The 12,421-nt window shown below is 42.2% G+C and overlaps 1 protein-coding gene across 1 annotated transcript in view; it reads left to right on the top strand.

The window, feature by feature from the left end:
• The window catches only part of LOC110159484 (dapper homolog 1-like), an 84,247-nt gene extending 72,855 nt beyond the window's left edge, over positions 1–11,392 (top strand). The window contains exons 2-3 of the mRNA XM_020924039.2: positions 5,190–5,319; positions 9,297–11,392. Of these exons, the coding sequence (XP_020779698.2) occupies positions 5,190–5,319; positions 9,297–10,960 (1,794 nt within the window). The 3' untranslated portion in view covers positions 10,961–11,392. The remainder of the gene's footprint in view (positions 1–5,189; positions 5,320–9,296) is intronic.
• Positions 11,393–12,421: the final 1,029 nt, after the last annotated feature.

Raw genomic sequence — 12,421 nt, 5'->3', positions numbered from 1 at the left:
ATTTTGACCTTGTTTTTCTCAAATACATGGGGGGGAAAAAAAAACACATGGCCTTTAACTGTATTATTATTTCAAGTCTCGAGTTCCCCAGGTCTCTTGCTGCGTCTCCATCGCCTTCTATGTCCTGCTAGTTTTGTTTGCACAGCTTTTGGCAAACCGTCAGACTCGTCCCATCCTTTGGCTCGCGCAGAAGTGTCCGTGTGTGTGCGAGACGGGGAGAGGGGACTGTTCTTGTTCCGTTGTTATCATAGCAGAGCATGTGGTCCTCCCCATAGTCAGGGAATGGGATCTGTTTTTGTACTGTGCGTGCGTTCCTAACCCTTAGCCCCCATTTGTTTGTATGCGCACTTTCGATAAATGCGTTTAATTGTGTTCTTGAGATGAGAGGATACAGATGTAAGCCCTCTGGATAGGACTCTCAACGGGCAGAATTTCCCATGTTGTTTCATTATGTGAATCAAAAATTGCAATGTTTATCAGAGAAAAGCCCTTGAAAATGTGTCAGTACAGCTATATTGCATAAGCAGAGGTTAAATAAGCATTGCATTTTTAAGCGCTTTATTGTCCGGGAATCAGGAAGCGTGTGCTAGTTGTTGTTAGCTTTACTGTGGTGGTAAAATGTTATTGCTTTGTCTAGAATGTTCGCCCACTGATCTGAAGGTTGGCGGTTCGAATCCAGATCTCGAGATAAACATTACAGGTTGAGCGGTCAGATCCACTGACCCACAGGTTGGCTGGTGTGATTCCAGCTCCCACAGATGAATGCTGCCATTGTGTCCTTGGGCAAGACACTTAACCCACCTTGCCCACAGTGTCTGCGTACACTGGTGTGTGAATGTGTGAGTGGTTCCTTGTTGTAAAGCACTTTGAGTGCCTTGAAGGTGGAAAAGTGCTACAGAAAAATGTGACCAATGTGACCATCATGAGAGAGATGAGCAGATTACAGCACTGCGCTACATTACAGTTCAGATCTATGGAGGGTCGCCCATATTCACAGAAGGAATTATTGTATTTTTAAGCAATAGAAATTCAAATTCAGTTCAAATTCAATTCAGAAACGTTTACTGTCAATTCGTCATATGAAACATATGAAGAATCAGCATTGTGTTTCTCACTCCGAAATGTATAAATAAATAATAATAAATGGAAAAGTCCAAGTGTTCTTTGGGGAGATGCAGATTTATAGCTTCCTGGCCCTCTGGTGGTTGGAAAGGGAAAAGAGTTCAGCATCCTAACAGCCTGGTGGATGAAGCTGTTAGACTACGTTCAGACTGCAGCCTGAAGTGGCTCAAATCTGATTTTTTTTGCTCCAATGTGACCTGTATCTGATCTTTTAATGGCAGTCTGAACAACACAGATCCGATGTTTTCCCATGTGACCCAGGCCACTTGGATATGTGCCCTTAAAACGGATACATATCTGATCTTTTGACATGCGACTTCAGTCTGAACGGCCAGGTCACATTCATCCCACCTACAGGTCAGGCTTGGAGTCTAGATAATGGAGGGAAAGTGAGGTTAGAGAGTTTATTAATATTTGGGGGGATCGCTGTATTCAGGTCAAATTGGAGGGGTCTTATCGAAACCGGGCAGTTTTTGAAATGACTGCCAAAGAAATGTCCGAGCCCGACTACAGGTGGTCCTGGCTCCAATGTCAAGGAAACATAAAGAGCCTGCGAGTCAAATTCAAGGAGGCTAAAGACTCAAAATAAATGAAGCGGCCGTGGACGTGTAACCTGTCCATTTTACCAAGAACTGGACCATATTTTAAGAAGCAAGCCCAGCATTTAGGCTACTTCATGAGTTGTGTTCTCCAATGCGCATGCGGGACACTTTTGGGGCGTTTAAAGTTCACACTGGAGATCACATAAGAGTTGCATTTAATTGGAAATGTGAATAACCTTGCAAAAAATTGGATATGGTAAGGCAGGTGGTGTATATGTCTTGCAGGGAGGGGAGTGGTGCACCAGTGATCTTGCTGGTAATGTTCACTATGTACTGCAGGGCTCTTCTGTTGTGGTCAGTGCAGCGAAACACCTGTTAAATGCTGTGAATATGTTTTATGTCATACCACCACACTTGCACATTGCACATTTAAAGTTGTGAAGAATGCCTTTAACTGCAAACCATTTCAAATGAACTAGCGGTTGTATTTGTCACAGTTTTAGGCTGTTAACTGCTGGTCTGGTTTTGGCTACACGTGTTTGCTTCAAGGTCATTTTTGGGTGGTCTCGATGTTATTATTTGTGGTTTTGTGCTTACATGTGGGAGTAAAATAAATGCCCTTACAATGACAAATCCACACAAACATTTGCAAAACCAACAAGTAAATTAAAAGTTACTGTCTTGCTGTTGTAAAATATATGTATCACAATCACAACATACAAAAACAACTCGCATCTGAGGACAGGGTAGATCACCTTTTTGAAACTGTCTCCTCATCAAAAACATGCCTGGAGTTGTGTTTTGTTTCATTCACACATGTTTAACACACAAATCCTGCACATTTAGACCGTGTTCTTCTATCAAAACCAGGGTTTCCACTTTTTTTCACTGACAAAATTTCAACACTTTTCCATAACCGTGAATTTTGACTTTACGGCACCAACATGTGTAGATTTGATCAGACTTTTAGGGGCAACTATGAAATGTTAACCCTTTCCACTCAACTTATGGTTTTCGATTATAGTTTTTTAACATTCAAAATCCTGTCAGTGCATTTATTGTCGTCTCTTTTAAAACAAAAAGCGCAAACGTTCGGACATAATCATAATAGCCTAATAAGAACTTAATTAGTAGCTTGAAAGAGATCCTGAAATTCCATGACTTTTGCAAAACTTTCATTGAATCTACAAGATGTCATGACTTTTCCAGGATTTCCATGACCGTGGGAGAACTGCAAAGCACTCTGTTCCACCTTGTGATGTCATGTGGAAATACAGAAAGTGCTCCTCTGTCTTTTCAAACTCCATACACCTTCACTAGAATCATTTGGATGATTTCAGCTCTGGCATTGCCCATCTTTACAGAATTAAAGGTAATGGTTTGGAGATGTAGACAGACTAACGATAAAGTTTTACTCAAACATGCGTGAATGAAACAAAACACAACTTTGGATTTGTTTTTGAGGAGGTAACGACATTATAACATGACTGAAAGCTCACAAGAACCCATTTTGTGTAGCTACGACCTTTAAAATCAAAAACATACATAGATTTGTTTTAACCTAGTCAGCAAAACCAACCAAAATCCAGATGAGTATTGTGCTGTCCCTGTTGCCGTGGATACCGGGGGCTGTACTGTGAGACATGCCAGCGTATCTGAGGTGGTGTTGAAAGCAGCCGTCTGGTCACACTCACAGCAGCTGCAGTGGAAAGAGACAGGACGCAGGCCAAGGCTCAGACATGCAAACAACCCCAAACACTGTGTTCCAATTACGCTGTTTTCACTAAACAAAGTATTACGTTTCCATCTGAGCTTTTCTGTTGTCGTTACACAGCGGATTTTAGTCGTACGGCGCAGGTGACAAAATGACAGTTGTGCGCTTCTAAATGTGATGATCTAGAACACTCTAACATACCATGGAAAGTGGCGTCAAAGCACTACTCTGTCTGAAGCTCTGTTACACAAATTAGACTTAATCTGAGTTTATTTTTTACACAATCTGGCAAGACAGAGTTGATTTAGCCAGAACTACAACAGCTGACATGTTTTTGTGCTGTTAAACAAGTCTCTCGCACCTAAAATTCGTAATCTAACCAGCATTATCCAACAGTTTTTCAGTTAGTTTATCGTGACCAGATGTCCCTGTTTACTCGGGACAGTCCCAGTTTTGAGCCCTGTGTCCCCTGTCCCAGCAGATTTATACAAAACCAGTGATTTGTCCCAGTTTTATACAACAAATGTCACTGGTGTTCCTATTTTGGACCAATTTGATCCCTGCCAGCTAGTAAAGAGAGGCATAAATGGTCGTTTGTTTACAGAAAACCTGCTTAAAAATTACAAAAACACAAAGAAAAAGTGTACTGATTCACATTAGTGAGTCGAGTGCACAACAATTTTCCTTAATTAACTATGCACTCCTTTCACAATTTTGTTAACAACCAACCCAAACCAGGGATGTCCCAGTTTTTTATTCTGAAAATCTGGTCACCCTAAGTTAGTCACTCTCACCTTTTTGTTGAAAATCAAACTGAACAGGTCCATGAACGCTCGTATTGATCACAGGCTCCTGAAAAATACAAAGTGTTGTTTAAATCCACTTTATATTTTTTGAGTTTTCAGATTTTTGTAAAACTTTTTTGTCTGTGTTGGCTAGTGTGTACATTGCGTTCACCACGGTAACTGCTGAAAATTCTGCTGAGGAGATGCCTGTAGAACACCCCCAGCGTAATGTTGAAGTATCTACACAAAGCTGATGTGTTAAGAAGAAGTTACAAGAAAAATGCAGTATTTTTATTCTTACAGCCTCAAGTATAAGAACTATAGGAAAACTACGTCCTTCGTGTGAGCGGGCTTGCACGTCCACAAACCTGACCTGCTTGTCTCCGTGGAAATGTTCCTTTTGACGTAATCTTCCACAGTATGGCATAAAACTATTTAAGAGTATTTTGAGCTTTAGAGATGTAGACAGACTAATAAAGGGTTTCTCCAACATGTGTGAATAAAACTAAACACAACTCCATAACAACGTGGCTTAAAGCACACAAGAGTCAATTTTGTGTAGTATTGGCTCTTTAATAAACTAAACATGCTTTTTTCTAACAATTTTCACTTGAATAATATCTAGTTCTTACACCTGACCTTTTAACTTCTCAGAAACTAGTTAAAGTTCTTGTATAATATTATCAGTTGCATGTACTTTATACCATTTTATTTTGGGGCTATTGATTACAAGGCCTTTCGAACATCCCATTTCCACATCATACTTCACTTCTGTTTGTTCAACATTCGGGCCAATGAAATGCGGCCGTCACTACAGCAACCGAAAAACCCACATGCAGAGCGAAAATGTCAAAGAGATTTCAGAGTGTAGTGTATTTTGGCCCACCTCCACTCTCTGACAGAAGAGACAGCTAGGACCTTCAAAATAAAAGCTTTCCTGTCATGTCTGGGATAATGGTAGGGTATGGGAAACTACGTCTCTCTCCAGTTTCTAACTTTAGCTTTCTCTCTGTTCTTTTTTTTCAGAGCAGCTTGCAGTGCACACCATGGGGCATTATGGCATCTTTGGAGCAGCATGTGGCCCAGTTGAAGGTGAACGCTGAGGTGAAATTAGCAGATTTGCCCACCGTACTGGATGACTGCCAAGCCCCCGCAGGTAAAAACGCTAAGACTGGCTCCAGAAATTCCAATCAGGACAATTATGTAACTCGGTTTGGCCTATTTGTCCAAATTAGATCGCTGTTGAAAATCCTGTTAAAGGGGCTGTTTTTAAAGTGGGTGCTCAGAAACTCTCACATGCGCCCGCCCCCGGCACACACAGATTTCACTTTCATGGATCAGTGTGTGTGTGTGTGTGTGGGGGTATGAACCATGGATCTATTATAAACCTGGATAAAGCATTCCCCTCTGCCCCATTGCAAGACAGACTAGTGGCCGCTCCAGGTACTGCAGCCCCTGGGAGTTTGGGCCCAGAAAGAATTTTCCCATAGAAGCACAATGCATTTTTTGGGAATTCAAACTGCCCGTGTTCGGCTGACAGGGCATTGACAACTTTAACAAAGGTTGGATTTTGTAGGGATTATTTTATATTTTCACAACATAAACTTTTCCTCAAAGCGCCTAAAAGTGATCTCTGTAAGACTTAGCCCTGAGCTCGTACAAGCTCCACTCTAGTAACTCTCGCTCTGATTGGTCCAAACGGTCCACACCGTGGGAAGAGCTCGCCTCTACTGAGGAAATAAATGCAGAAGTGAACATGTTTTTGGGGCCCATCTTGAGTTTACCTTCCAGATTTTATTATAGTTCTATGGTATGAACATAGACAACGGGATTGCGTGTCTGTATATGTATATGTGTTCCACAGTATGACATTAAACAGCTTTAATTCAGATTTATTCAAATACAGATGGATTTATTATTGCCTCAAAAGGCATTCTGACTGTGAGTGGGGTTGCTTCTCCACAGATCTGACCTGTAACTTGGTCTGGTTTGGTCTCCTTGAAGAGAGAAAGCTTCAGTACCACACTGTGAAACATTCCAAACAAAGCAATAGCATCTCCATGGAGAGAAACATTTGCTGGACCTTCCACCAGACCTTTAAGTAGGTCTTCTTTCCTGCTCTCATAAAAGTATTAGATTTTTTATTTATTTATTTTTTTCTGTAAATTGATTTTCTGCCCATCTTCTATTTTATAAAATAAGCAAAACAAGTGCTAAACTTGAGCCTAAAGCCCTTCGGTCTGTAGAATAACTGAAGTGTTATCCGTTGTTTTTGCGTTACTCATAAATAATTTTAATATGATTAATGATTATGTAAAATGACCGAAGAAAATAAACAATCTAACTATTTAACTAACTAAGGCCTTTCCAGTGTTTCTCATGTGCTTCCTTAGATAGCAGTGGACTCACACCGCACTTTCATTGGCTCCATGTAGTTTTACAGCTACTTCAGAGTTTGTCACTGTGTTGTCCAGGCAAACTTCCTCACATCCTTATTTCACTTTCTCTGGTCCCCTGTCCTCATGCCTTAAAGATGCACTGCGCAACTTTTCTGGTAGAGGGTCTGCTAATGATTTGTCTCCATGGAGATATTATTGCTTTGCATTTTCCATGTTATGACATTTAACATATCCATCTAACATTTATTCATTACGGGTATTTCTATTGTTCAAAAATACAGTAATTCCTTCTGTGAATCAGGGCAACTCTCCACAGATCTGAACTGTAATGGAGCATAGTGCTGTAACCTGCTTGTGATACATTTAATAGATAGTTTAGTGTAGACACTTTAATTTATACTATGGAACATTCTAGACAAACCAATAACTTTGCCATGGAGATAAGCAGGTGGCAAACCCTGCACTAAAAATGTTAGTCAGTGCACTTTTAATGTCTCAAATAGACAGTTTTGGCTCACGATTGATGGAAAAGCATTAGTAAGACCCTTTCAGTGTTATTTATAAAACATATCTACAGAAATCTAAGTCTATTTTCCTATTTTGCTGAGTCATAAAAATTTAAGCCACAATATGTTACTTTTTACCTGGTTGTTCATGTTGGTAGTGTATATTGCATTAAAAAAAAAAAAAAAAACTCTCTATTATGACATAAAATGTATCTGAATGTTCCAAAGTTTGGCTTTAACTATCTTTTTCTATGGAATTAAGCAGTTGGCACACCACCTTCAGAAAGTTACAGACTGTATTTTTAACATTTGACATTTAACATTGATTTAAGATGTGTAAAAAAAGATCCAGAGCCCATAAATGATTAATGAAAGCCTCTATAAGTGCCAAAGATGAACACAACATTGATCCTGGACATATTGCATGCACTGAGGTCATTACAGAGGCATTTTAGAATCTGGCAAAGGCACAAACAAGCGCACTGTGTCTCCCTGGCTCATCACGCCATAGTGGGCTGGAGAGTTGTTTAAGGTATGCAGGGACTGTTGTCTGTTCCTGTTGCTTCTAGTATACTCTTGGGTCTGGCTAAAGCACAAATGGATTTTCGATTGTTTAAAACATTTAGCAGTTGCTGTTATGACAGATTGCCCAAGAAGAACCCATTAAATTGTGATTAACTGTTGGGTTTCTAATGGCATCACAGCGTTCTGTTGGTCAATAATATTTAATATAGTCGGGGGCAGTTATAGTTAATATTGTCAAAGTGCAGGTTTGTGTTGTAATACAGGGAGTTTGTGGGTCTAGTCATTGATAGAAATGATCAGGTTGAAGGGACAGGTGGAATTTTGGACATAGGACCTCATTCCCTAGTGAGCCAGAGTGTTGGAGACGTGTGGAGACACTTTTTTGAATATTCCATCCAGTCCTTCCATCCAGGCTTGTGCATGTCAATGTCATAGTCTTACCCACTCCACAAAACACCCGAAGCGAATCTGTTATCATGTCAGACTATCAATGTAAATGTCTGTGTTGACAGAATAATGTTTGAAATAAAACTAACCTTGCATTACATGAATTGTCGCATGTTGAGGGACTATTTTCTCATATATCAGTCCGCCACTGCCAACCTTTTTATCAGGAAGTACAGCTCGCTGCTGCTGCTCAGACATAAATCCTTCAAATGCAAAGTTGGTTTTACTTCTAAAATTATTCTATTGACACAGACATTCACATCAACAGTCTGGTGTAATAATACATTTTTTTCGGGTGTTTTGTGGAGTGGGTAAGTGGCAGGATAACTATTGCCATTGGCATGCACTAGTCTAGCACCAGCGACCTCTGCAAATACAAGGACTGGATGGAATATTTTAAAAAGTGTCTCCACGTCTCCAACACTCTGGCTATCTAGGTCCTATGTCCAAAATTCCAGCCTGTCCCTTTAAACATTTGTGAATTTTGTGTATTTGTTCATTTTGTATAGTTGCCATTTCTGAAGTACTGTAATTTCCTCCACAAATAACAAAATCTCCCATCTTATTTTGCATAAACACTGCTAGGTCTATAGTTTACATCTGTACAAACATGCTCTGAAATGTGATTCTGGTATTAGTTTGTCAATTCATATCTCAGTCTTTTTCTTAGTTTTTTTCTGAATGTGTCTACTCTGAACAAAATCCTATTATCAAAACCTAAATTATAAATCGAATTGCATTGCCTGACAGAAAAGAAAAAGTAATAATTAGATATTTTCCTCAAATTGTGCAGCTTTAGTTTTACTAATCTACAGTATTTGTTTCTTTTTAAGTGAAATTAAAAGTCAAATCAAAAACTTCAGATACAGATACATTGTAATCTATTTTTTAAAAAACCACAACAACAATTTTCAGGGATTGTTAAAAGTATCGAACATCTAATCAATATTGAAATTGCAAAAAAATATATAAAAAATACACAGGACAAAATTTGAGCTTTCGTGAACAGTTTGATTTTGAGCTTTATCAGAAAGAACATAAGACATCATGCTAAGATTAAGAAAGTACTATTATTTTTTATATGAAATTTGCATTCTATTACTAAAAAGAAAACATTTTGTCTTCACTGTGGTATTGTAAAATGAGTATTGAGTGAATTCTTTGGTATCAAAGTCAAGTTTGATGTTTTAGTAACATGACACCACCAGTACTCCCATTATTGTTGCACTAATACTGTATCTTTTTGTGTTTTACAGAAATCTCTCTGCCTAAAGAAGCTGACTTACCCACCGAAGTATCCACCTTTCACCAGAGGCTTCCCCGCTCTTTATCAGCTCCAAACGGGACCCCGGACACTGACACCTGGCTCTCCGACTTAGCCAGAAGTACATTGTTTGCAGACGCTTTGGCGGAGCTCAAGAGCCTCGAACAGGGTCAAGAGGGCAACCAGCAAGCTCAGAAGGCAGAGACCTATATTTTCGGACTGATCCAGCGTAAAGCCCTACCGCCGAGGCCTTCAAAACCTCGCACAAGCTTAGCACCCGATGCCCGTGCGATAGGCGTGGTGAGGCAGAGTAGTTTATGTCGCAAAGAAGACCAGCATTCCCCAAAGCAAGTGCCTACGCAAGTGATTCCTGAGGTTGCTTCTCCAGTTCTTATCCAATCGCAAGTTCCAGAAAGGATTCCAACTGTCACTGTCCACAACTTGGACCATGAACGGTTTCAAGGAAGTGCTTACATTGACGAACCGCCACCTCCGTATCATCATCTTCCGCAAAACATCCAACATCAATCAGGTCCATACCACAAACCCAAACAAGTTCAGATGGTCGCCAATCGGTCGATATCGTTGGAATATCAGTCTTGTAGGGTGATTCCGACCCACGTGGACTCAAGCAATAGTGAACCTGATTCGCCCCAGAACTTCCAAGGAGGCTACTCACCGGCAGCGCCCAAACCCCAGCAACTGCCCCCGCCTGAAGAACATCTAGTCAACGCGGAGTACATCCCCGCCCAGCCTTGCCGAGCGTCAACCAGGGCATATGCGCACCATCACCACCATCACCACAAAACTTCCGGCGCTTCCAAACCCAACCGGAGCACATATTCCCCGGAAAGAACCCATCACCATCAAGAACAACAACCGACGCAAAGCCAGCCGTCAAGATCTCGAAGCAACGCCAAGAAATGTGACAAAAATGGCGCCGCTCGGAAGCAAGGCAAAAAGGCAAGCAGGTCGCAATCAGAAAATAGTTTGCAGAGAGCGCCAGAAAGGAAGTACAACACGGTTGAACGCGATGGAGCGGGGAGTGGGAGCGGTAGCAGGGGTAGCCGGGGTAGCCAGACGAAGAGTAAGAAGCAGCAGCATCACAGCAATGGAAACTACCGGAGATGGCAGTCCTCCTTGGAGCTCAGTCAGGATGAAGCCGAACAACCACATGGTCCAACACATGTGCAGGTCCATCCAACTTCCAACCAGAGGGACCACTGTTCAAAGCGCACCCGCAAATCCCGTCCCACGCACCCCTCCTACGCCTACCCCGCGCCCAACCACCACAACCACCCCCACCACAACCATTCCCACCACCATTCCCATCACCAGCACATGGAGTACCAGCTGGACAGTCGGCCGGTTGAGGACTACCACCACGGGGCGCAAGGGGAGTCCGAGTCCAGTACGAGTGAAGCGGAGTCTCCAGATTCCAGCTCTCTGTCCAGCGATTCAGACGAGAGCGGGGGGCTTGTTTGGCCTCAGCAGCTCCCGCCCCAGCTGGCCCACCCGCCCCCGTCGGCAGCAGCCGCGGCACCAGGGGGACCTCTCCAGCAGAAGGCCTTCGTGAAGATCAAGGCCTCGCACGCGCTAAAGAAGAAGATCCTACGCTTCCGCACTGGTTCGCTGAAAGTGATGACTACTGTGTGAGGAGGAAGACTGGATAGAGCTATGTCGAATGTTTGTGGTTAGTTGGTGAATTGGTTTTGGCAAAAGACTCACCAAAGAGATGTTGGAGATGTAAAATGGGATTTAAAGTATGTTGTACAAAATGTGTATAAAGGTACTAGAAGATGAGTAAATTAATATGGACTTTAAGATGTTACAAATGATGAAGGACTTCTGCCAAATGTGCTTTTTGTTTTAATTTTCTCGACTGTGTTTGTATAAAAAGGATACAAGGAAGAAGACAGAATATTAACATTATGGTTGTCAGTATTAAAAATCATCACATCAAGTTTGAGCTATTTGGAATTGAAGCAAATTTGTATTGGGTTTCATGGGTTTCAGTTTTCCGTTTACGCCATTGACGCCATCATGAGGTTGTTGATAAAATACTGTACATATAAACAGACATAGCCCGCCCACTAGTGTCTGTGTTCCACATAGGAAGTTCGCCAGGGTGCTACTTGGCTCCAGCGATCAGTTCACATTCTGGTGCAAAGTTGTTGCCCCTCTTTTTGTAACTGCTGCTGTCAGGCTTGTCATTTTCAATATTCAATCTCACTCTACATGATCCAGGTGTTTTAATTTTGCTATTTTTTATTTTCGTTGTCGTCAAGTCTTGTTCTCGAGTGAGGGGAGGATGGAGCGTGAGATTGACAGGCGGATTGGTGCAGCGTCGGCAGTGATGCGGGTGCTGCATCAGATCGTTCTTGTGAAGAGGGAGCTGAGCTGAAAGGCAAAGTTCTCGATTTACTGTCAATCTATGTTCTACTTTCACCTACAGCCATGAGCTTTTGGTAATGACTGAAAGGACGAGATCGCGGATACAAGCAGCCAAAATGAGTTTCCTCCACAAGGTGTCTGGGCGCTTCCTTAGAGACAGGTAGAGGAGCTCAGTCACACGGGAGGAGCTCAGAGTAGAGCCGCTGCTCCTCTACATCAAGAGGAGCAGTTGAGGTGGCTCGGGCACCTGTCCTGGATGCCTCCTGGGCACCTCCCTCGGGAGGTGTTCCAGGCATGTCCCAATGGGAGGAGGCCCCAGGGAAGACCCAGGACACGCTGGAGGGACTATGTCTCTCACCTGGCCTGGGAACACTTTGGGGTCCCCCCTTGAGGAGCTGGAGGAAGTTTAGGGAGTCTGGGAGTCCCTGCTTAGACTGCTGCCCCCTCACCAATGCCCCGGATAAGCGGAAGTGAAATAGATGGATGGATATTTTGTCCATAAATCAAGAAATAAAAAATTAATAAAAGACGAATCAGATGCCTTGTTTTCCCTGAGGTTAGCAGCAGGTTTCCCATTAACGTCAGCAACAGGTTTGATAAACAACATTGCTAAACACCCACCCCCTGCCAAACCAGTGGTGCAGGCATTAAGGACCGAGTGCCTTCAACAACCTCGCTCCTGATTGGGCCTTTGGTTGCTATGATGCACATGCTCTTAATTCC

This window comes from Boleophthalmus pectinirostris, unplaced genomic scaffold (genome assembly GCF_026225935.1).
Source record: "Boleophthalmus pectinirostris isolate CB_2022bp ecotype Guang Dong unplaced genomic scaffold, ASM2622593v1 HiC_scaffold_12, whole genome shotgun sequence".
Taxonomy (NCBI): Eukaryota; Metazoa; Chordata; class Actinopteri; order Gobiiformes; family Gobiidae; genus Boleophthalmus; species Boleophthalmus pectinirostris.
This window is presented reverse-complemented; position numbering and strand designations above follow the sequence as displayed.